Below are 27,394 nucleotides of genomic sequence, written 5' to 3'. Positions count from 1 at the left end.
GGTCTCTCTTTCTTTTGTAAACCTTAAACATGCATGCATGAAACTATCATATGTGCATTTATTTTTATTTTTTATCTATCCAGACCATATGCGTTTATCCGATCATTTCAGGATCACACTGGTGGCATAATTATTAATGTCTTCATGATGTACAAATGCAGAAAGGCTGCATTGTAGGGGACAGGACATATTATTCACTCAACATGAAAAAAGTTAAGATTTTGACAGCATGGTTATAAAATATAATGATTATGGAGAAAATATTCAGTGCTCAAAATGCTCATGGCCACATTTACTTCTGACTCACTCAGCTGAAATTCACACGCAAAAGCATTTTTTTTTATTAGCTTTCACATGCATACTGTCAATCAATAAACATGGCAGATGAAAAGAAACAAGACAAGGTTACTAAAATAGCACTTCAAAAGAGTGTGGAAAAAATGATCAAACCAAACACATCCGCAAACACAGAGGTTCACATCAGATTTGCCATGTCTTAGTTTCTCACTATTTCTTTATCCACAACACAAGTTCATGCACAAAACAGTATGCATTTGAATCATTTTTACAATTAATGTACAATGCACTACTACTGTAAATAAATATTCATTTGCTTTTTAATAAGTTTTAGTTTTTAAGTTGAAGTTATTAAAAAGTAAATATTCATTGTTACAATTTTTTTTTTTGTATTTTCTTATTTGTGTGAAGTGTTATGTCTGACTGTCACTGAAAAAAACAGACTGACACATCATAACTTTTCGTCATTTTATTTGACTCTTTTTACCCAATTTTAGTCTTATTTTTTGCAACTGTAATGAGGCTTTACAAAAAAAGAAAGAATAAAAAGCCAAGTTTTAACTGTTCATAAGCAGCACCGATACGATGGGGCTGATGTAAATTATATTCCTCCAATCATGCAATGCACATCACTCAGAGACATTAGTCACATTTAAAGGGTTTTACTCAAGTAATTACATACTTAAGTAATTAAGTAACAGTATTAATGATCTTTCAGACTAAGGTTCTTTCCACAGGATATATGTATCTATATATTTTGACTTGATCAAAATGCATAAATAAATAAATATGGAATATAAGAAAATGCAGTGAATTTAAATAAATAGCTTATATCAAAAATACTTTTGATTGGAATAATGATAATGATTTTAATAAATAACAAAAAAACATATGGCATATGCTATGTGGTACATCTTATTTAAAGAGCCCGTGCCAATCAAATGAGCTCTTCGTTGGCAACTTAATGAAGCTGACAGTGCAATTATACTTGTACAAAGATTCTGTAATATAGAGACTATGCGAGATTTAATAAAAAAAGACTTGAAAAATTGAGAGGTTCAACACACAACTATAACACACATATATATACTTCATATTTTTTAATTATTTTGGATGTCAGCTAAGTGTTTCCCTGAATCCCTGTTCAAATAAGCAAACACCCACACTGTAATGTTTTTTTTTTTCTCTTTTTTTTTTTTTCTGGTTTAACTTAAAAAGTAAAATACCTGGTAGCCTTAAAATTTTAAGATAAGTGAAATAATAATAAATAAATAAATAAATAGTTAATACAATGAAGGAGATTAATTTGACAAAAGATAAAAAGTTGTGATGACAAATCATAAAAATATTTTTTTTACAGTGCAGATCCTTGTAGCAATCACATACGATACACATAAAATAGATCCTAAAGCAGTGTCGAAAATTAGCTTTTTGCCACATCTGGCAACAGAAAGTGAAAATTCACTGGACATAAATATTTTATATCATTGATTAAAATGTATTTTGCATGTTTTTTTTATATCAAAAGTATATTTTTGTCCTTTAAACAACAATTTTTTTCTCCTGCATACTGTGACGACCACATGAGTGCCCTTACAGCTTCATATACAAACTGGTCTCCATTGCTGCGTCCAAAATCGCATAATATGTGTGGGAACTACATTTGATTTGAAACGTATTTTACGTTAAAACATTTATATATGTGATTTATGAATGAAATACGGACATACTACATCCGTCATTTTGTCACTCTCATGTGACCAACGCCATCAGTTGCGTTGCTTCACTGCCATTCGCAAATCATCTCCCGTGGCCTCATGGGATAGTAAAGTGGCCATTGAAGGTACTGTTTGCGTACTGTTTTATGAACACTATGAATTCGGACAAACTACTCGGCTCACGTGTTTTTCACAAACTAGTATGGAAGTATTCAGATGAAGTGCATTTCTCTGTAGAATCGCTTACAGTATTGTGATTTTGTTTCTCATTTTCCAGTTTTGATGGCTTAATGTGCGAAATATGTATCATGTAGTTCTCAATTATTTTATTTATTTATTTTTAAGTGTTAAGTTTGGACCCTGTCTGAAAGTCTTTCTAAATTGTCTAGATAGCAGAAAAAAAAGAAATTAAAACTATAATTACACTCTTTAAAAAAAAGGTTCAATAGGGTTTATATAGAAAGCTAAACCTTTTATCCCAAAAAGGTTAGCCTATATATAAAGAGAAATGTATTAAATGATATTACACTTTCATGTTTAATGGGTTATTTCAATTTGTTCTAATGATAAAGTACATTTACAAGTGGTTTAATTCATAACATATAATTTAAAAAAAATCATTAATTAAAACCAAATCCATAAAATTATCCCATTATGGGAACACTGAAAAGGTTCTACCGGTATATATGAAGAGCTTTACAGACCCCCTTAAGGTAGATAGAACCTATTCTTCTAAGAGTGTAGATACTACATGAGTGTGAATGAATATAAACATGGACGTCAATACAGTCAAAATCTGAAGCATATCACTTACAGAGATTTGAAAGGAGGTTTCTCCAACACGTACACCTTCACGTTTATCAAAGCGACTTGTTTGTTCCCTCAGCAGGTAGCTAAGAAGGCATAACACTTCATTTAAAAATTCAATGTGCTAAAAAATGCATATATTGTGTCAGTTGTCCAAAAGAAATAAAATAACAAAACAATCATTGCACTCCATTGCAGACATGTCAATACACAGAATAATTTGTTCGGAAAGAAATTTGTTCTCAGCGCCTTAAGAGGCAAATGTGAAAGTCTATTTACTCCCCTCTGAGGCAAGCGAATACAGCACGAGTATTAACACACAACCATGCATAGGCTCAGGTGTTACGGCTTGGTGTTTTTGGCACCATTGCAGTGAGCAGGCACTGTTTCCAAGGTGATCTCCAGACTGTCAATCTCAGAGCATTTCCGCCCCCTCACGATCACCCGCACTGACTTCTTACACTCCATTGACTGGCTCTTTGGTTTGACTTCTGTTATCACTCTAGGTGCTTGTTCAGGCTCCAATTCAGGTTCGGTGCTGTCCTGCAGAGACAACTGCACAGTGTTCACTTTGACGGGACAGCGGCGTGGGTACTGCTTAAACTGCTCAAACGGGTCATTGCACCTCTCGCAAGGGCAGTGACATGGACCTACAGGCCCCCCCGTTGAATCTGAGATGGATTGGCCTCGTCGCCGCAGACTGAGGGCCAGTGATGGGCGGGGAAAACACTGGCACAGGCAGTGGTGCACGCAAACCCCTCGCAGGGAGCGCATGTCCTTGCAGAGGAGGTGGCGGAAGTTGGGTTTGAGCAAGAGGTAGATGAGAGGGTTATACAGGGTGGAGGATTTGGCAAAAACCGCAGGGATGGCAAAGGCCATGGGCGGGATGTCCTCAAAACGGCCAAACGCCGCCCACATAGACACCAGTGCGTATGGACTCCATGCAGCAAAGAATCCTATACACACCGCCACACTCAGCTGAGGAAAGACAGAGAGAGATCAAGAAAGATCCGTCATGAAGAACTTATCATTTTACAGTATTGAAGGAGTTCAAATATGTTGGGTAGTTGTTGATTTAGATTTTTCTTAGAAGTCTCTTATGCTCACCGAGACTACATTTATTGAAATAAAAAATACAGTGAAGACTCTGTATATGGTAAATATTCTACCAATTTAAAGCTGCAGTCCGTAGTATTTCCTCTTTGTCACCATCTCTGTTCGAAATCTGCAATTGCAATTATTTTACGTGGGTTGTGCCTCGGCACGGCACAGCGCGGATGAATCCAATGTTTTGAGGAGAATGTGCGGCTGTCCGTCACCGCACTGGTGTGGATACTGTCATTCAGAATCACAGATTCTACTTTTTGGAAGTATGACCAACATAAGAATTTTCAAAATGAAAATGTCATCTGAACAAGTAACATCCACTTTTGTTCCAACCAAGGGAAAAAAGCATTGCAGTAAATCGCGCAGATTAAATCTAACGATCGCTTATCATATCATCTCAAACCATGCAAATTATACTTTGTTCTCAAATTATTAATGTTAACAACATCAGCATTGCGTGACTACATTAAATGCCTTTCCGATATTATCCTTGTTTTCACATGGGCCGGTTGCAGTCTCTTTTTTCTGTAGCCACTCCGAAGTCCGAACGAAGTCTTTTGCATTTTACAACTGGTGAATCTCCAGTTGTCACTGGTGATTGTTGTTTGAACCTTTCTGGATCCGCCATCAAATTGATAAGTTTAATTATATCAAGTGCTGTGAGAAAAGGCTATAAATCTCCACCTCCAACACCCTCACACGCAATATAACAAACTAGCCGGGACACCTTCTTTATGTGTACAGATGTGATGTCATGACGCAAAGACATGCTCGAATTTCCCAGGGAAATCCACCAGTATCACTGGAATTAAAAACATTATTACAAGCTTACCATTTTGAATCGAGCTAAGGCAAGCAGATAGTTTTGAACACTGGCTAGTTTTGTACTTGCTCAATTTATTTGAGATAATTTTCAACCCTAAAAAAAAGTTACGGAATGCAGCTTTAAAATAACTATTTAATACATTTAAACATTTCATTTATTTTTGTGTTAGCAAAGCCAAAAATCTTGATATTTAAATAAATAAAAAATGTTAGTAATTAATGTGTTTTTGAGTGGAAAATTGTTAATTTGGTTAATTGTGTGAGGTAGGTATGTAGCTGTGTCAAGAGTTTTGAAAAGTTTTTGTAAATGCTTGTTAATTGTAAAAAAAAAAAAAAAATTGAAAGAGGATATTATCATCAAAAGACAAAAAACTGCTAAACCAGTAACCTGTGTAAAAAATGAAGACTGCACCTTCACTATGATTGCCTGGATGTTGCCCATGCGTGTCTGCACTGAGACGTGCTGCTCCACCGCTCTGCGGGACTCTCGGACCGTGAGCAGTATGCGTGTGTAGGAGACAATGATGATGCCGCACGGCAGCAAGTAACAGGCGATGAAGAGCACAGTGGTGTAGGAGCTGGCAACTGAGTCGTCATTGGACCAGGACCAGTCGATACAGCAGGCCGTCCCGTAGGGTTCGGGACCATACTGCCCCCAGTGGGCGAGAGGGGAGCAAGCGAACACAAGAGCATAGGCCCACGCGCACGCTATTAACACACGGCCGTGCTCATAGCTGAACCTATTACCTACAGAGACACATATATACATTATAATATAATATAAAAGAATAGAATTAATGGGGGTTCAGTTACTCTTTTTTTTTTTTTTTTGGACTATGGCCCTGTCCCAAATGGCACACTTTATGTGAACTCGACAATGTGCGTGTCCATTAAGTCCACAAGACCATAGGGTGTTACGTTTGTCATTTTAGGGTGTTAACAAGCGCCCCCCTTGGCAGCCAATATGCACCCTTGATGAAAACGTTCCCCGCACTCAGGCGAGTTCACACTTAAAGGGATACTCCACTTTTTTTGGAAATAGGCTCATTTTACAACTCCCCCAGAGTTAAACAGTTGAGTTTTACCGTTTTCGAATCCATTTAGCCGATCTCCGGGTCTGGGTGTCCCACTTTTAGCATAGCTTAGCATAATGAATTGAACCGGACAAGACCATTAGCATCTCTCTCAAAAAAATTAACAAAGAGTTTCGATATTTTTCCTATTTAAAACTTGACTCTTCTGAAGTTAAATCGTGTACTAAGACCGACGGAAAATGAAAAGTTGCGATTTTCTAGGCTGATATGGCTAGGAACTATACTCTCATTCCTGCGTAGTAATCAAGAAACTTTGCTGCAGTACCATGGGTGAAGCAGGCGTAATGATATGACGCAGCGCATGCCGCCTGATAATAGGCTACCGAGCTGGGGACTATTATCAGGCGCTGCGTCATATCATTACGCCTGCTGGACTCATGGTACTGCAGCAAAGTTTCTTGATTACTAAGCAAATATCGAAACTCTTTGTTAATTTTTTTGAGAGAGATGCTAATGGTCTTGTCCGGTTCAATTCATTATGCTAAGCTATGCTAAAAGTGGGACCCCCAGACCCGGAGATCGGCTGAATGGATTCGAAAACGGTAAAACTCAACTGTTTAACTCTGGGGGAGTTGTAAAATGAGCCTATTTCCAAAAAAAGTGGAGTATCCCTTTAAGCCGCGTTTCCACAAAAATTACCCGGAACAATTTATCCCAGTAACTTTTTTCCCCCCAGACCTGTTGCTGTCTGCGTTTCCATCGCGATATAAAGTACCGTGAAGATTAGTAAAATTAGTCCAGAGACGTAGGACTGCGCGCTACTTTCCAGTTCCCGCTGGATTTCATCCTCTGAACGTAAGCTTATAAAGCCAGAACCTTGTCGTCGGCCCATCTGTCATATTTTTTAAACTCCATTGTTGATTCGAATAGCAAAAAACTCTTACTGCACGCACCGCAACAGACTTTCGAAAATGGTGGTTGAAATAAAATGCTGCGTGGAGTCAACCAATCAAAATGCTGTGTGAACCCAACAAATCAGCATGTTCAGCGCCCAAGTCCCACCCCCGAAAGTTCCTGAACTTTTAAAAAGTACTACCTCGCCAGCAGGGACTTTCTGAGGGGGACATTTTTAGCCGGCACTTCATTTAGACCCTGGTTCGGTCGAAACACACCGAGCACCACCCCATAGTTCCTAGTTCCTGGGTAAAGTTCCTGCGGTGGAAACGCGGCAATACATATAATCAAATAGAGTAAAGAGTAGAGGACAGTGAGGAGTGGGGCCTATGACAGGGCCATCTTTATGAGTAAATCATTGAATCGTCCATTCAAATGATTCATTAAAAACTGTGATTCATTGAGGAACAAAACAAGCAAGTAATTGAATCATTCTCTCAACTGAAGTGTTCACAAAATACTGATTTATTCAGGAACGAAACACCAGTACTGTGTGTTGATTTGAGACATTAAACCAAAAAAAAATTACATTTGCGAAATAGATGCATTTTCACTAGTGGACTTTTGAACACCACTACATTTAAAAACTAGAATGTATAGTGTATGAATACCATGAAGTGGATAGCAGACTTTGAGGCAGCAAACAGTGCTGAGTATAGTGAGAGTCGTCAGAGAGCAGATCCCGAACAGAACACCACAGAAGGCATAGATCACACACACTGTCCTTCCATAAAGCCACCTGCAAAAAAAACAGAAACAGCACTCATAAGAAACAGAAAAATAGAGATCAAGATCAAGGATAGATGTTTGATGTAACATTCAGAAGTTATTTCAATATAAAACAAATAAAATTAAAAACATAACTGAAGATTGCTTGCATAACCACTAACATCATCTCAAAACCCTGTAACTTCAGCAGGCTGACATAAAAATTAAGAAAACAGAATCAATGTCATTTACCAACTCCAATTCCAGACCTATTAAGCCCCTTTAACACATGTATGTGGCCTAGACCTTTTTTTTTTTTTTATCAGCATTTTTGCATTGCAAAATGTATTTAATAAAACCGCTATATTTTTGCCCTAAAACAAGACAAGGCAAGTTTTTTTATAATAGCAAATTTTATAGACAATTTGGTAAGCCACGATAAGGAGTAATATAAACGTATAAAATAATTTAAAGGTATAGCGGAGGATGTTTTACTTCCTGGTGGGTAGTCTAAACTATTGGTCCTCCTAATTGTCAATCATTCTGGTGAATCAATCAAACTTTTCAAAAAGTGGAGAGGGCGGGTCTTATCTAAAATTTGGAAAGATCCTCCGCTATACCTTTAAGAATAAGAAATAGAAATTATATTTAAAAAATAAAGAAATTTTCAATTTAAAATGTATTGAAATTAATACAAATAAATGAAAATAACACAAAACAGATGTTAACAAAACAGAAAACTTAAATTAATTAATATTCTCATGAACTGCATTAACCTAACAATTTGTATTTTACATATTTTTGGGTCAATGCAGTTCATGATAATACGTATATGACGTTCCTGTTTTCAAATGTTAGAGCATAGCACTAGGGTCAATGCAAAGGTCATAGGTTTGATTCCCAGGAAACACACAGACTGGCAAAAATGTAAAAAGCTATGGACATTGAAAAAATCTGCCAAAGGCATAAATGCAAATGACAGACTGGACAGGAAAAGTGATAATTTTGTAAACTCACACAACACAACAGAATACATGTAATTTACCAGCTTAACAAACATAGGCAAAGTATTGTATCAGTATAATCCACATAACCAAGTGACAGATGAATTTATGCCAAAATATTGTAGAGTTTGATTGGACGCACGTCCTCTGATGTTAACAAGAAAAGATAAGGGAAGCATTTTCTCCTACTTATTTATTGTGCTATGCATGATTATATGATTAGTTGCATTTTATCTGCTGTCTTACACACAACCACCCAACAAATGTGCAATAAATAGTGCATTACATTCTCCCCTTGTAATGGGTTGAGTTTGTTTGCCTGATGTGCAATCCACCGCTGCCACAAAACGAGAAAGACATAATGGGCCCTATTTTAACGATCTGAAACGCAAGTGTCAAAGCGCAAAGCGCAAGTAACTTTGTGGGCGGGTCTCGGCGCTGTTGCTATTTTCCCGGCGGGATAAATGACTCTTGCGCCAGGCGCAAATCTAAAATGGGTTGGTCTGAAGTAGCTTCATTATTCATAGGTGTGGTTTGGGCGTAACGTGAAATAAACCAATCAGAGCGTCATCTCACATTCCCTTTAAGAGCAGACGCGCTTTTTCCATAGCGGATTGCTATTGTAACGGCGGATTTGCCAGTCGCGCGCCAGCAGCGGTTCACAGCCAAGGAGAGCAACGCTCTCGTCACGGCCGTAAAAGAGAGAAGTTACATTGAAATGGAGAAACCCACCCAAATTAACTTCGGTTAATTTGGGTAAATGTGTAAGCTAGATGTATGCTTTTATAATAAATTGTTTATCTATCTATCTATCTATCTATCTATCTATCTATCTATCTATCTATCTATCTATCTATCTATCTATCTATCTATCTATCTATCTATCTATCTATCGTAATAATGTATGATTTGCAAAAATGAAAACTGCTGCTTCTGTGTAGATGAGAGAATCAAAGTGTATGCTGTAGCTGAGACCCTCATCCACTCTTTCATCACTACCAGACTCGATTACTGCAATGGTATCCTGCTTGGTCTGCCCAGCAAAGCTACTGACAGACTCCAGTACGTACAGAACTCTGCTGCTAGGATGCTTACCCACACTAAACTCGGATCTCACATCACTCCAATCTTGAAGAAGCTTCATTGGCTCCCAGTTAAATCACGGATCAAATATAAAATCCTCCTCCTGACGTACAAATCGCTCCATGGACTTGCACCCCAGTATCTCTCTGATCTACTCCACCCCTACAATCAAGCTCGGTCTCTGCGGTCCTCAGACAAGGACCTGCTCGCTGTCCCTAAATCCAGGCTACGGACGTTTGGTGATAGAGCGTTCTGTGTGGGTGCACCATCACTCTGGAACAAACTTCCTCATGCCATCCGCTCTGCACCTACCCTGGCAACTTTCAAAGAACAGCTTAAAACACACCTCTTCGCTGAGGCATATGGGCTATAGCTGCCCTGGTTTTACTCCCCTTTATTACCCCCCCCCCCCCCCCCCTCTTTGCTGTTTGTTAAGCGTCCTTGGGCTTTGTGAAAGGCGCTATATAAATTAAAGTTATTATTATTATTATTATTATGCGTGTTATGCACACGCTACATTGATTATGGCCAAGCATGCGCCCTTAAAATAGCCTATGAATAACATGCGCAACGCGCCACTGACTTTAAACTATTTTTTCCTGGTTAGTGGCGCAATTGTTTTCTAAACCTGCAAAATAGCAAGAAGGAACGTTTGCGCCGGAACACGCCTCCTCTTTGCGCTGAACCGCCCCCGGGAGCGCAAGTGTATTTCTTAGTTAACCGACGTGCTTCTGTGGAGGGAAAAGTCCGCTTTGCGCGGGTGCAAAATAGGAATGATACTTGCGTCGGTGTACAAAGTCACTTGCGCTGGGTCAAGATAGGGCCCAATGTCTTATACTTCTCTGACTGGAGTTACATTCCAGATGCAGCATGAAGTCAAACAAACTAGTAATTGCAATTGTCATTCTTAACCACAGTCTGGAATAAAGGACAGTTTAACCTTGATGGCTGTGGAATGGATTTGTGTGTGAGAAGTGTTCTGGCTGTGAGACAGAGCCGCTCTGTGCAAAAAGAGCCATTGGATTGGGTCTGTCTCAAGCGGCAACATTCTAATCTGAAAAATGAAGCCTACCCGGAAGTGCGAAAAACTTCAATACATCGAAAATCCGCTAGGGGAAGGTCCCAAAAGGGAGCAAATGTCCGTACACCCCCATGTTAAAATGTCCGTTTTCACAGCATAAATTCATGTTTTACAGGTTGGTCCCATGGACTTTTATTGTATTTTTCGATAGGTTCCGAGTGCCTGACAACTGTGAGGGGGGTGAATTTTTTTCTAACTCGTTAGTTTAGATCGTATTTAGATATAAAATGTATGACAAATAAGGGCGCGATTGACAGCTTGATTGACAGCTGACAACGAGCATAGGCTGCGCCGAGTGGAATTCCTGAAATTTGACGTCTCGGCCATGATCTGACACAACACATCATAAGTTATCCTTTCTGAACATTTGTATTGAAATATGGCGCCGCCCATACCCCCCATAAACGGCCTCAAAACCATTCTTCAGAAGTCTATGGGTCAGGGTGACGTCACAGACGCTTTGTCCATATTTTTTACAGTCTATGGTCTGTCTACAGCATTCTTTACATGATTGCTTACAGCACCATTATCTTTGAGTTTACATGGAGCATTGAACTGCATCAGTACTATGTGTGTGCTTGTGCCTTTTTGGTTTGGTTTATATGAACCATTTTGCCTATTTAACATGATAAGCTAAAGCGAAGTGACAGCCAACTATGTGTGTATGGGACAGAGAAATGACACCGAAAGAAAAGGAGATAGCAAAGAAAAAATAAATAAATAAAATCTAACTTTACAAACTCTGAAGCCCTATTCATATGGTAATTGTTTCTCATGCGGACGTAAGGTATTTTCAATATTTACAGGTGGTTAGTCAATATTCTATTGCAGTCCAAATCCAAAATTGTCTCCCACCACCCATGTAAAAAAGTTCTGCCAAATTACATAATTTTTTTATTTTATTTTTTTTATAAACAACAAGGTCATGTGATAATTTACTTGCTGTCCTAATCCACATCTCTAAATTAGGAAGGGATCAATCCAAAATCCTTTTTGACCATATAAACAAAGTAACCACATTTTTAAAATGACATCCATCATTTTGAGAGATAAAACGCAACACGTAAACCCATTTAAGCCAATTCCGTGTCCATTTTCATGTTCTGGGTTCATAGGATCACAAACTCACACCTCCACCATGAATTTATCTTCATCCAAAAGCATGAGTTTTATCACTGAGGAGCCATGCATTTTTATTTTTACAGATGTCCTCATGAGATTCATGTCCTTCATGACCCCCAATAAAAAAGATTTTAGGGGTCTCCTGATGTTACAGTTACGCTGAAGCACAGCTTGCATGCTGCTTATGTACTGTATGTGGTCTAAAAATGTCCTCAAACTCCCCCTTTTCCTATGTTTTTTTTTCCTTCTTTGTGGTACCTGTGAGCGAAGCTTGAGGTGACCGCGAGGGGATAGAGGCTGAGGGTCATGCCCAGGTCGCTGATGGCCAGGTTAATAATGAAGAACTCGGCTGGTTTCAACAGGTGCTTCTTCTTGTAGGACACATACAGCAGCATACTGTTTCCACATAGTGAACAAACACCTGCAGGACAAAGAAAATGTAAGATACATTTCTTGTATGATGTGGCAGAAAATCTTTCTGAAGCTTCATTTTTTTTTTTTAACAACCAACATATTGGACCTAATCCAGAATTTATAAATTGAATTGATGAATTGATAAAAAGTAGAACATTTGCAGAAAAGATTGAGGCATTAATCCCAAAACCTGGTGTTTTAGTGATGGGTTTTTACAGGCGTTTTTGATTTATTATGAAATAACATTATCTAAAGAGACTTTCACACTTGTTCTGCTACATAAATTACACATACACTGTAAACAAAAAAGTTGCTGCCTTACATTTTTTTTAAGTACAATCAACTTGGATGTTTAAGTCATTTCAACTTAAATTACATTTAACTGGTTTTTAAAAATGAGTTGATCTTGTATAACTTATAAAAAAGTCGAAAATTGCTTAACTTATTTTGATGAGTTAATGCAATGTAAAAAACATGTTGTCATAACTTCTTAATCATACAATTTTTATAGTGTACTTCAAACGTGACGGTAACACTTTACAATAGGGTCCCATTAGTTAGCTCATGCAATAGCTAACATGAACTAAAAATGAGCAATGCATTTGTTATGGTATTTTTATTTGTATTTTTAGGGTTTTACAGTTTTTTATTAATAAAGTAAATGGTATTCGATCCGCGTTCCAGCTTGTAAAGTTGTGGCTCCCGCTGGCTCGTTTAGAGCCTTTAAGATGATGTCACTGACTGAGATCAAAGAGATTATGTGTGCAATAAAAGTCACATCATCTTCAAATGTGATTTTGACAAGAATTTTCACTGAAGTTCATTTTTGATACTTTTGGTCTATGTATTTGATCAATTATTAACAAAAGTCTGACTCAGGGTGATGTACCATCAAGTTTGAAAAGAAAAAAAAAGAAAAAAACCCGATCTGGACCATTCTGGGCTTCAAAATTTCCATCTTATTTCTAAACATCCTTTCATAGCAAAAATTCTAGAAAAGGTTGTATTCTGACAGCTCTCTTCATTCTTAGCTGAGATAAATATCATGGATAAGATTCAGTCGGGTTTTAAAACTGTCCATACTACTGAGTTTACCCTTATTAGGGTGCTAAAAGACATTTTCTTAGAAGCTACCATGGAAACTGTGTCGGCCTTGTCTTGCTAGACTTGAGTGCAGCTTTTGACACGCTGGATCATGTCATTCGGTTAGATTGCTTTGAGCTGTGTGTCGGGGTAAATGAAGTGGCCTTATGTTGGTTCTCTTACATGAAGTGCAGAGCATTCATGGTAAAGTTTGGGAACTGTAATTCTTATTCTACTCCTATAACTTACGGGGTACCTCAGAGCTTTATTCTAGGGCCGCTACTTTCCCCCCTTTACATGTTGTCATTTAATAAACAAGGCATTTCATATCACTGTTATAAAGATCATAATTTCAGTTGTATACATACATCAGTTGTATCTTACTTTTAAAGCAGGAAATAATGCAGTTGAAAATACACTGCTGATTGCCTTGAGGATGTGAAATGATGGATGAATTCCAATTACTTAATGTTAAATGACAAAAAGACAAAAATTGTAATTCACTGCAAAAAATAAAAAAATACTTCAGTAAAGTGCAGGGGACAGTTCACATCCTGCATTAAAAGTCATGCCACTAATCTTGGGTGTAATTTTTGACTCAGACCTCAAATTTGACTCATATAAAATTTCTTTCAATTAAGAAGAATTGCAAAACTGAAAAAGGTTTTATCAAGTAATGATCTTCAGAAAAGTTATACATGCATTTATATCTTCGCAACTGGATTATTGTAATGCTTTACATGCAAGGGTCTGTCCGTTGTCTCTGTCGAGGTTACAACTTGTTCAAAATGCTGTGCCAGATTATTTCACAAATATGAAGAAGAAGGACTATATAACTCCAATCTTGGCATTCCTTCATTAGCTACCGATTAAGCAACGAATTGAGTTCAAAATATTGTCGTTTAGCTACTTTTAACCCCATTCATGGTTTGGCTCAAGTGTTATTAGGGATCGGTTAAACATTCCGTTAAGATCAAACTCTCAGATTGTCTGAACCAGTTTGGCATGTTAATCACAGAATGTGCAAGAAATATTGTGCAGCGAGAATCACATATGTATCTACATTTACCTAAAAACTAAAAAAGCTCTATAGATTCAGCAGGCAACTGGTTAGCATTGTTAGCAGTACTACACTTAACTGGTATAGACCTTAGTCAGGGTATAGCACCATATTTAATATTTAACTGGAATGAAAGCAAGGCTGTGAGGGATAGGAGTACAGTGTGTCTAACTTTCAGTAGAAAAGTTCCATACAACAGTTCTGTTCTGTCAATTACGTGATCTAGGACCTTTATACAGTGCATGCCATTAAAAAGACTGTACGTCTATACCTCACAGCCTCGATTTCATCTGCATTAAATTCAATATGGCGTTTAACTTGATTATAAACATTATAGTTATTAGCAATCTGACTTTATTTGATTGAATATTGACGTTTAGAAATCACTGAAGATTCTGCAGACTACATGAATGATTTTTTTTTACACAATGTCTGTGTCCGAAAGCTGAAAAAAGGCTGTTCCCACAGGCAGAGGTAGGACGGCAAGGCAAGTCGGATTCATCCTGTCTCCTAAGAAACCTTCATTTGATTTATTTTTGAAGGCAGCATGTGTCCTTTGCGATCTACAATATCCCACTGCTGTGTGTTCGATTCTGTGACAGTTGAGCAAAAAAAAAAAAAAAGTTTCGCAAAGTTGCGGCTGGTGGGCGGCTTCTGTGTAAAAGTGTTTTTGAACCACTTTTTCAACTTCTGATTCCATTTCTAGCAAGAAACTAGTATTGTAGTAATTAAATATTTGCTTAGTAATCACAAAAGCTCTCTCTCTATTTTGTTGTACATCATTAAAGCTGAAATCAGTTTTGTGAGGTAGCTTTGTGTGCAAACACTGTCTGCAAAGTCATTGACAACAAGTCAGCCGCAGTCCTGTGTTTTTGGATGGAAATGTACATAATTTATTCAAAAATATGCTGGGGAATATATTAGTGTCACATGGTACCCAGAGAGGATAAACATTACATTTGTCCATTTTCCAAATGTTAAAGAAATTTTGAGAAACGCATGCATATGATTCTCAAATGAAGGCAGATGAATGTAACATACATTCCAAGGTAAATTCATTATAAGTAATTTAATGGTAATTCATTAACTTATTGATTCAGGTAGAGGTGATAGAGCAACACAAGAGTTAACTACAGTTTCTGCATTTTTTAATTATGTTAAGGCATAAGTTAAACAATTTCTTTAAAGAAAATGGCAAATTAAAATGCTTTGCAATACCACACTTCATTGCAGCACATGTAAGAATAATAAGTAGTTATTATTTGTGGTTTTTTAACCACTTTATGAGCAAATTGTACTTAAAATCATGCTATTCACAGAAATCTCTAGTTTCGTAAAGCTGAGCGAGCAACAGTAAACAAGAGGATGGAACTTAGTGAAAAGCCAATTATTAAATTCTTGGAAGGGCTGCTGTTGTGTATGACAACTTTGTGGCCAGAAACAAGCCATTAGAAATAGGTTGGTGCCGTTTGTCAATTCCCTGAATTGCGCGCTAACAAGGACACTAAACACTGCATTCTCTGTTGTAAGTTTCCAGCACAGGGCAGAGAATTTGACCTGCACAGCTCTCACTAGCTGACCTCAGTTGCACACGCAATGCAAGAGTGGATGTCTGTTTATCATAGCAGAAGCAAAGAGAAAATAAGATGATGAACGAACGACAAGCACAAAAAATGTACTTACAGTACACAAGAGTATATACAAGCAAGAGTTGGTTGTTGGTCTCCATCAGCAGCAGCAGCTCCAGACAAACAATAACACTCAAAACTATCCTGCTGTAGCTAACATTACAACAACAGCATATCTTGGTTCTGTGAAACTGCAAAACCAGTGTTACTCACGTATCAAGCAGAAACAACACAACCTCCGCGTCTCTCCAGCGTTGGAAAGCTTTTCTAATATTAACGCGGGTCCTAAAGCTCTTGGCCTGATTATAACCCTTCATTTTCCAGTGATATTCCTCTGAGCTTTTTTCTTTTGTAATGTCTCTCAGCCATCTCTTTCTACAGTCTTTCTTCAAAACTCCCTCTTGCTCTCTCTCCTCCCCCACAATGAGTGGACACGCCCCCTACTGCTGATTGGCTACATGTTTGTTGTGCTGCTCGGTCTGACAACTTTTTTGAAAAATCGCTTACTGCACCTTTAATGTTGGTTGATATAAGATTATACTTTTTTTGTGTCAAAATTATAAACATTTGGATTTTTATTAGATTACTAAACAGATGTTCCAACCATTTACATTATTATAGATTTGGTTTAAGGCTTTAAGGCTTTAAGGCTTAACAACAATGATTTGAAGGAATATTCCTTGCCTGTCAGATTTCAGCATTATTAAATCAGATTGGAGAACACACTCACTCAGCTGGTTAGATTACTTCATAAAGTGCATTTTCAGTCTATTAAGCATTTTGACAGAAATGATCAGCAAACCACATGATTAGATCATGAACCATACTGTCATCTCATCAAATTTACGCTGATATTGGCTAACTTCAAATGCGCTCTGAGCCCTTCTGTAAAGGATCAGCAAGCACACAACTGAAGGCTGAAACCTTGGCGATAAACTTAAGCTTTAATGCATGTAACACTGAGTTATTTCATCAATAAAATACGCCATGGTAAAATTCCCATTCCATGTATCATGTAAATTAACCTGACAGGGTTGTCTTGTATCACCCTGTAAAGTTGTATGATGACAGACTGACTGTACATTATCCCTTTTGGTACAGCTTCTTATCAAATAAATAAATAAATGGAAATAAAAATATGGATTTTAGAATGATTTTACGTTACTTGTAAAGTATATAAAGCTTCCACTAACGGACCTTTTTCACATTACTCCACTATTGCATTCCCACAATCAACCAAAAGAGCAAGAACATGCTGAGAGAGGGATGGTGAACTTTAGAGAAAAGATTTACAATCAGAATTATCATCAAATTATCAGTCAAAACTTCAGAAAACCCTAACACAGGATTGTTAGCTAGTTTATTTAATATAACGTAAAGTGATATAAATGGCCATATTAATTATTTAAAAATGAATAAAATAAATAAATTATTTAGTACTTTTTTTTATTATTCTGTGTATGTACTGATATATATATATATATATACACATACACACAGAATAATTATATTTATACATTTATATTTATATTTTAACCATGCTGTTGAACTGCAAATTTTTACACTTTGCCTATAGATTTGACATATTAGTCGCTGACAATTTCCACACTTGTGCAATCTTCTAAAACTCATAATAGTAAGAATACCAAATTTCTTAAGGACTATCTTTTCTTTCTTACTGAATGAAGTTTCCCTTGCCTCTTTGTACTTTTTTCCTTCCACTTTCCTTTTATGTTCTTTTGTATGTTTCAAATGCAGTTCTTTTTCTTCTTTGAAATCAACAATTAAAGACTCAGATACTCCATTACAATGTAGAAAACAATATAGGAGAAGTGATACAAGAAACATTAAATAGCAAAGGAATGTTGCCAAGGGCAAATGTAAAATACACAGTTCAATAGTCAAGTATTTGATGGTTCAATGGTCAGAATCAAGTACAGATGCAACGAGAGGGAACAAAAGAGAGCGAGAAGCAAAAGACACCGAAGAAAGGAGAAGGTCAATGCTTTGTATGTCGAATTGCAAAAGCCAATTAGCATTTGGCGCGCAAGTATTCTGGCATTCAATCCACCTCCATTGTTTCTGTCCCGAGCGCATCAGTAATTATGATGCTGAAAGTGAACACTTTCATCAATCACATGTCTAATTATTTTAATCACGCTGCAATGAACTATGCAAGGAACTGACAAAAAAGTAAACAAATAAATAAATCAGTTAGACCAAGGATGATCGTAAGTTGCTCTGTAGTGCTCAAGCTTTTTCTTTTTCCACTTATGTTCAAGCTTTATGTGCAGGCATAGGTGTTACCTTCAATCCAACCATTCATCAAACAGAAAGGACACAGCAAAGTACTTTATTGTGGAACACAATAGCCTACATTTTGCATGCATTTCAACTGCCGAATTTGTTTTAAAAGTTAACTAAAAGACACCAAAAGAATCAATTTATTTGAGTGTATTAATGCTGCAGGTTTCTAAATAAAAATAAATAAATACAAATAAATGCTTTGTGGAAACAGGAACACTTCATTTAAATATTATCTGATCAGTTTATTACCCCCTAAGAATCCACATAAGAATCTTTTGGTTTAAACGTAGGCCTATGTACAGGTGCATCATGGCCGTAACCAACAATCTGGACATGTGTAATTATTTCATTTTCACAAAACAGAATTTGAGGTTATATAAAACCGCATGAAAAATCAGCAGTAGAAAAACAGTAGAATAAACATAGGCTATTTCATTCATTTTATAAATGACGTAATTTGCAAAGTACACTAAAGGCCAAGTTAATTTAGCAATTGTAGAATGGCAAAACACACTATATGTATTTCAAAATACATATGCATTGCATGTCAGCAATCACAATTTCATTTTAGCGTTCTGATAATCACAAACCTAATCCGTCACTTACTATCACATGCATGTGAAGAACAATCATATACCATTAAAGAACATCCGGCACTGGAAATATAAACTGAGTTCAGAACTGTACACATGTGCACTGTTTCACTCACTTATGTTCATTTAAGGGCATAGGATGCCAGAACACAGCCATGCAATTGCAAGTGCAGTCCAGTTCACACTTTCTCTCAGCGGTAGATGGAAAACCTGTAATTTGGTTATGGTTCATAGAACAAACTTGATGAGAATGCAGATGAAAAAATAAATGAATTCTCGCTCTTACCAAAAAGGGAGTAAACCACGCCCACTGTGATGTCAGCAGCCACTGGGATGTTAGACTGGAAGCTGCTGTTGTCCAGTCCTCGCATCTGTAAAACAAACACACAGAGAGAGAGAGAGAGAGAGAGAGAGAGAGAGAGAGAGAGAGAGAGAGAGAGAGAGAGAGAGAGAGAGAGAGAGAGAGAGAGAGAGAGAGAGAGAGAGAGAGAGAGAGAGAGAGAGAGAGAGAGAGAGAGAGAGAGAGAGTCTCAAGCTCACATTTACATGTCGATTACAGAAGACTGCTATGGGTTTGTAATGAATTGCCTCATTCTTTGAGTACATTATTTTGACATATCTGGGAATGAGTCAGGAATCAGTGCCATATGTATCCCCATAACTTACTACTGATATAATTTATGGGATATTGAACTTGTCTCATTATTTCATGAATTTGACTGTTTGTGTAAAAGGGTAAAAATGCTTTTAAAAAGTTTTATTTTTAAATGTCAACCAATTTGCATGACTTTTTCCATTATAGTAGTACATAAATAATTCTAACATTTTAAATATAGCTTTTATTGAATTTATATAAAGTTTATATAAAGAATATAAAGCTTTCACTGTCTAGGTATTTTTTATTTATTTTTTTTACTAAAATGCTTTATGCATTTCAAAGAAAATACATATGCCACTGCATTTCTGTTTAGCTCAATCAGTCCAGCATATACTGTAGGCTTCATGTAGTGCAAGCAATGGATCACAGGTTTGATTTCCAAGGAATGCTTGAAAAAATGTTTTATGTGTAGCAAAAGCATCTGCCAAATGCATACGTAAATGCAATTAAAGTTGTTACACATTTCACAGTTAATCCTGACATCGACCTTGTCGCGTTCACGAGAAAAGTTTTGTGCGAAGATTTGTAAATAAAGTCAGATGATCTGGCTCTCCAAACCAGTCTGAATAAAATAAACCGAAGACAGATTGTTCATTTTAACGCCAGCTGTTCTTTTAACCTGCTTGCAAACACAGCTAGATGAGAGATTGTGAGAGAGAAGGAAATGTGGTGATAGTCTATGTAAAAATATGCTGACAGTTATTCTTCTATCGCTTAGCCTCCTTATCTTGTACAATCATTTCAGAAAACATTCGGGAATGCCTGCTCAATCCTTCCTAGTAATCTGCTTTTTAGTAAATCTGGAGCATATTTCTCTGAATTTTGTTTTATAAACGTGTGCATGTGACCCTTTTAGAAGCATGCTTTGCTGAGAGTAACAGTTGTGAATGATTGTTAAAAAACTGTGTCTATAGCCTTTAACTCCCATTAGGCTAATTGCCAGGCTCTTTAAATCACATCTGTATAAATATTCCATCTCTCTCCCTCTTTTTGTCTCCCTTCTTCCTTATCTACTTCCCTCAAACGCACACATGCAGCATACTGATCAGTTGTGGAGCAAAAGGCTGAGTCTGCACACACAAACCTCTCCGGAGATTGAAAATCCCAGACCTACGCTTCCTTCTACGCAAATTCAAGTGTCTTAAGAACTAGTCTGAACAGCTAGCAGTCAAGTCAGTCTTAAATTCAAATTAGACCCATCAACCTTTTTATGTAAATATCTAGTTCAGATATTAAACTCCATAGGGTTCAGGTTAATCCTTTACATGCAATCTACAAGCAATTGCTGCATGGCACAAGCTGATTGGTCTCTGCTGATCCTGCAGCCAATGAGAGTGCTTGCTCAAAACTGAAATAGTCTGGTTCAGTGTTTGCTGTAAGCTAGTGCCAGCACGCTATCAGAGTTTCTCTGATACCCTCCACCTCCCCCAGCTCCCCCTGCCTAGATCTGCTACAGGATTTATGTATGTCTATTTATGCAGAAGTAGCATATATTTCATGCACACAGCAGCGTATGTATTATTAGCTGTAGCAAGTCCAAACTTTCTCTGGAGAAATAGCAGCAGCAGAACTAGTCAACCAAAACAAAATACATTAACATTGCCATATTCAATAACATGCTAAAACTATTCCGAGAGTTGTCATGAACTGACTTTAAAAAGTTATTACAAGTCATGAACAAATAAGGCTAACTAGCAAAATCTAAGCAGTTTATACTTTAAAATTACTGGAAGAACGTTTGCTCATATAAATGAGCGCCACCTTTGCCTGTAAAAATGACAGATATCATCAACATCTTTTGAACACTCGCTTCTATTCTGCCATTACAGCTTGACATCTTTCTTCTCACGCACACAAACACACATTCATCTTTGTCGAGTCTCATCACTGCGCTCGAAGTGTTATTATTAACGCCAAATATTCGCACAGCCAAAGGCTGGTTGGGCTTTACATTCCTCAAACCTCTCTGCCGAATGTAATAACCAAGTGAAAGAATTAACAAAACTAGATTCTGCACCAAAATGACTTTACGCCACACCTTCACAACAAGATTATTTAAAAACACTGCAGCCTGGAGTGTTTGGTGCCAGTGATGTTGCACATCTCTCATATTTCTTATTAAAAACAGCTTCAGAACCGCCAAAACACACACAGGTGGGCATGAGTTTGTGAAAGCCATTTTATATTGTATTAGCCTGCTAGGCAAAGAGCAATATTAATGACAACAGGACACAAAGACAGGCAAACTGTGTACGCAAGCCTAAGTTTGCCAAGCTCTCAACTTATTAGGCTATTAAAAAATCTGAAATAAGCATAATTGATGTTGAGCAGATGAACACTCACAGCTCAAATTGTAAAACTCTATGAGGCTACACACTCATCCCAACACACACAGAGAGTGATAAATCAGAGAATGTCTTTAATTCACCTGCTGCTCATCAGCTGAGAACTGAGGATCAGTCAGCCAAACAGTCATCCATTGATCACACACACACACACACACACACACACACGAATGCAGTGCCGCTCACAAGAGAAAGGTCTGGGGTCTCAGTCTGTGATTTAATAAAAGGAGGGAGCACGTCTCCATCAGATTGTTCTGGCCTGAACAAAGTCTTCATGTCTCCAGATATGCATTCATAACTCAATCTATATGTATTCTAACCCACTCTCAGGGCATGCATTTCAGCCAGTCAGCCGCAATGATTCAAAATCCATCTGGATTTATGGTCGATTCCAAGAAAAAAAGTGTGGTTTTGTCATTTGTGTTTGCACTGTTGTCACGTATAGACTGAGAAAAGTCCACCTCACATCTTCCTGAATGTTCTAAAGTTCTAAACAGTTCTAAAGATATCCTCAAAGCTCATTAATGAGGAAAAACAAGTGGTATATACAAGTAACAAGTCTTGTGAAAGTAATATGATATCAGTATGACTTAACCACAGTAGACATTGAGAGAGAGAAAATATTTAGAAAAGTGGTCAGCTGGCATTTCCCATTGGATGAGACTATGTTGGGGGGACTTCAGACCCTCTTGGGGGTCCCGTAAAAATATGTTGTACATTTTAAATGCATCAGTTCTGGTGCACTTTGAGGGCAAATTTAAGAGAGCCGGTAACACTTTACAGTAAGGTTCATTAACATAACTACCTATGAAACTATGAAAGAACAATACTTCTTCAGCATTTATTAATCTTAATTTCAACATTTACTAATACGTTATTACAATCAAAGGTTGTATTTGTTAACATTAGTTAATGCACTGTGAACTAACATGAACATATATGAACAGCTGTATTTTATTAACTAACATTAACAAATATTAATAAATACTGTAACAAATATTTATCATTGTTAACTAATGAACCTTATTAAGTATTACCAGAGAGCCTTTTCAGTGATCAAATTGAACAGTAAAAATAAAAATGTCTTTGAATTGACTTTTGCCTGAGCTTTTTAGTTGAGACTGTCTCGGTCCACATCACATTCACACTGGTTTTAGGATCTGATTTGACTGAAATGTCATCATTGAAATTTTAATGTAAAGATATCAAATTAACAGTAAAAACACAGGAAATAACTGTTTTAAGTAGTTTCACTAAATTAAATATTTAACAAATAACTCAGTATAAATTTATGTAAACAATTTACAGGCTTCATAATGCATCAAGACAAGCTTTCAAATATTTTGAACACATTTCACCCATCTATCCCAACAAATCTGTTGTAACTTTATTCCACTCTGATAATAATAGTATTTTTATTATTATTAACTCTATAAGACAAAAACATATTTCAGTACAACTGCACTGTAAAATGAAAAATAAATAGTTAATTACTAGGACAAGAGTAAAATTACAATACTTATGTCTTGATTTCTTCGCTTGCAGCTTTTATTGTAGGGGAAAGCTCCAAAGAGTCATTTCTTTTAGAGCAAGGGTTTTCAGCAGGTCAAACTAATACAGCACTTGTTCCACCGCTCAATTTTGGTCTCTATTCTCTGCCTTGTTCTGGAAGATTGAAGACCCTTGTTTGAGTGAACTACAAAACCCAACAAAATGCTTACTGTAAGTGTCAATCATTGTGTGACTTTCAAAGCTTGATTTAAGTTCATTATTAACAGGTACAAGTTAAGTTTTTAGATTTACAAGACAGCCAAAATACCATATAAATCACACAAAAGGATTGCATTAAGTATTATATGCTTTCCTGTCTGTTTTGATATGCCCCACTTTCTGGCACTCTCATGTATTCATCAGAGTAATATACTTAAGTAATATGCTGACCTGTTAAAAACACCATAAGAATGCATGTCAATTTACTATATTGATAGGAGGAGGGGCTGCAGTCAGGGACAGGTGAAGGAGGAAAGAAAGCGTTACATGATGAATCCCTTCCAGAGCTCTTCATCTATGAGTGTTGAGTCTGAGATGACAGACTCCAGGCTCAGACCACAGGCACAGCTAAAGGCTGTTAATAATGAACTTCAGTGGGAAACGCACTAGCAAAACTTCAGATTTGGAAGGAAAAGGCATTAAATAGAGGTATTGGATTACTGGAATATTTTAAATATTAATATGAGTGAAATAATTACAAAAAAATATCATAGTATGGTTTGTTGGTTTGTGTTTCAGTAAGCTTTGGTTGAAGAAAGTTTCATTGCAGCAGGAAGTGTTGTAACACAGGGTGGGAAATGAACTACAGATGTGGAGAAATCAATATTACATATGACCTTCACCCCCCGAGGTGACAGGATAACATGTAAGTCTCTGTGTGAGAAACACCTGGCTTACAATTTGATATGTCAATGGATTTTAAATGACATACTGTAACTGGTTACAGCTGGTTTAATTTATAATATTTAATGTCCACTTCTCATACATGTTAAAAAAGATATATAGTGGTTGACCAGACATTAAGGGTTGTAATTATGTACATATCTAGCATCTTTGACAACATGTGTTTTTAAATTGCATTAACTCATCAAAATAAGTTAAGCAATTTTCAATTTTTTAAAATTAATTATACTAGATCCAACTCATTTAAAAAAAAGTCTGTTTAATGTAATTTAAGTTTAAATGACTTAAACACCCAAGTTGATAGTAAAAAAAATAAAAAATTGTTGCCTTAAAATTAAGTACAGTGTAATGTACACACAAAGATTGTACAAAATGAAACAAAATGGCACACACACACAGGTTTCCATGTTTTGTGGGGACTTCTTACAGACATAATGGTTTTTATACTGTACGAACTGTATTAACCCCTACCCATCACAGAAAACTAGTTTATCATTTTGAATTAAAATGAAATGAGCTGATGATGCAATTAGCTGATGCTGAGGTGATAATTATTTTGAAATAAGTACATTTGATTGCCACAATAAAGTCATTTGAAAACTGTAAAATGTCCATGTATATTTGGTGTTACAAACACTCAAGTAGTGGGGCTGATTGTAAAAGCACTCTGTATTTGACAATAATTTACGCAGTTTATGAAAAGTTGTGGATTTATAAAATTGGCAACATGGAAATTAAATACAATTTGATACATACAGTGCAAAATAACACTGAGATACAGACGTTTAAGAAAAATGTGTTATAACACTGACTGGTCTCTGTGCGAAGAGAAAGCGCAACACTCAGCCAATAAGCGCACAAGCCTTCAGCTTCTTTCATTCACTAATAAGACCAAAACTAAAGCCTGGGAAAACACCACATGAGTTTGGATTACAACCAATCAACAAGTGTATGGGGTAAATGCATGCAGAATGTCATCACTGAACAATACAATTGAAGAGAAAAGCGGAATAATCGCGCCTCGGGTTTCGGGCACCAAACTCTCGCCTCCACACCTGTTCCCTTTGCGCGCTATTTATCTACATGCACCTGCTTGCTGGGACCTATTCGATGTCATCACTCGACAAATTCCTTTCATGCAAAGTGGTTTCAAAGAACCATGACTGCCCTTTTCCACTCAACATCACCCCCTCTTACCGTGACAGCCGTCAGCCTCGCCTCTCCTCGGGAAGCCTAAGGGATTCATCCGCTTTATCCGTGATCATTCGTCAAAGCTCCTCAGTTCGGACCCACATCGCGGTGGCACGCGCAGTCGTGTGGATGCGCGTGGGAGACCAAAAGCGAGATCAGACCTTCCGGTGATCAGATGAGTTTTTGCGCAAGACTGGGTGCGCGCAAATGCACGTGCAGGTGATCCCGAGTGATTCAGTGAGTTGTGAATGACCCCCCCACTATGGTGGGCTCAACGGTTTGGAAATACACATCACATTTGACGACAGCAGCCTCTCGTGCCTTTACACGCACACACTGGGTTCTACTGGGACAGCAGGTTCACCATTCCCGTTCAAGTAGTGCGCTTCTTTTATTTTCTTCAAAACTGAAGGCATGAATAATTACAATAAGCAAATAAAGAAGAAAAGAGAAGGCATGGAAAGGAACGGAAAGACACGAACAGAGAGATGAAAAGGAAGGAGATGAAAAAGGAGGAAGGGACAGAAGAGGAAAGAAGGAAACGCAACAAAAAGGAAGGGGAAGGGAGAAGAAAACAAAGGAGGAAAAATTTGCATTTAATTAATAAAATATATCGGTAAGCCTTCAGCAGGATATTCAGAGATTAGCTTTAAACTATTTAATCCCACGCATCATTTGTAAGCAAATTTTACTTTTGAGGTTAAAGGGTCTAAAAAGTTGCTGTATTTAAAATACACAGAATTATGAGTTCAAATTAAGACAGGCGGGCTTTCAATTACGTTGGGCGACTTTGTTAAAGATAGGCTACACCAACGTAAAAAAAAAAAAAATCACTGTAACTGTGCAGCGTTTCCTCATACGAGCGCGCGCGCACATTAAATTGCACGTGAGCGCTCGTTCAATCTGAAGCGCGTGGATGCAGCGGCGGGAAGCGTGTACACGGAGCATCAGCGGGCTGAACAAACCTTCCTTCCAGCGTCATTACCGTTGACAATTTACCTGAACATCTTACAGAAAGGAGACTACATCTGCAGAAAATTATGATTCAAAATGTATGGAGTCAATTTCCAATATTAAAAGGCAGGGAAATGCATATTTTATATGGAACTATAAAAACCAATATAAAACAGACATTAGCATGCAGAGAAAACCAAATATGCTATACCTGTATTTGCTACAATGAGATGGGAACACTGTGAACACGCACATCATATATTAAAGGACTATTTGTAGCTAATTCTTTATTCAGAATAACTTTACAAATAACTGTTATTAAATAAACTCACTCATTAATCATCATAGAGGTGCTTAACAGTATCTATCTATCTATCTATCTATCTATCTATCTATCTATCTATCTATCTATCTATCTATCTATCTATCTAATTTGTATGCTATATGCTAATTTAAGTGCATGAAAAAAAGTTCAGAGATAAAATAGTCATTTGTGCTATAACAAAGTATGATCAAATCAAAATTGATAGAAAAAAAATAAAATAAAAAAATATGTGGGCGCACTTATGTCTAGTGCTCTGAAATTTGTCACATTCCTTTCACTGATGTTTCAGCTGCCATTGTCCACAGAATGATGTTCAAGCATGTTGATTTTTCCAGCTAGTTTGTTTGTTTCAGGGACAAAATGCAAAACATTTTAGACAAACCTAGAGGTTCAATTCAGCTGTCCAGCCTAACATACAGGAAATAAAAGCACAATACCACTGACAGAACCAGCCGTGCTGAATGATTTTAGTCACGAATGGCATTTCTGGCACGATTCTGAAGCTCAGTTTTGTGTAACTTGTTAAAAAATTCAAGATGCTTATAGCCAGGCACACAAAGAAAAATAATCTTATTAAAAACAAATCAAAAGCCTCGCATTTATCAATTTACCACCACATGTTCAATTACATGCTTCCCAGGG

General features: G+C 37.0%; 1 protein-coding gene and 1 long non-coding RNA gene across 2 annotated transcripts in view; one reads left to right on the top strand and one right to left on the bottom strand.

Moving 5' to 3' along the window:
* Window positions 1–27,394, top strand: part of LOC309481864 — a 107,174-nt gene that overhangs the window by 62,591 nt on the left and 17,189 nt on the right. The gene's annotated exons all lie outside the window — the stretch shown is intronic.
* Window positions 761–27,366, bottom strand: opn7a (opsin 7, group member a). The gene is made up of 6 exons (XM_082146873.1): window positions 25,480–27,366; window positions 19,112–19,196; window positions 11,999–12,161; window positions 7,354–7,481; window positions 5,167–5,501; window positions 761–3,800 (listed from the first exon to the last, which is right to left on the bottom strand). Exons 2-6 carry the CDS (start codon window positions 19,194–19,196, stop codon window positions 3,165–3,167), a joined length of 1,347 nt encoding a protein of 448 aa, XP_082002999.1. The 5' UTR covers window positions 25,480–27,366; the 3' UTR covers window positions 761–3,164.

The sequence above is a fragment of the Leuciscus leuciscus genome (assembly GCF_965113295.1).
Source record: "Leuciscus leuciscus genome assembly, chromosome: 19".
Taxonomy (NCBI): Eukaryota; Metazoa; Chordata; class Actinopteri; order Cypriniformes; family Leuciscidae; genus Leuciscus; species Leuciscus leuciscus.
Note: the sequence above shows the minus strand (reverse complement) of the source record. Positions and strands in the feature narration are given on the sequence as shown.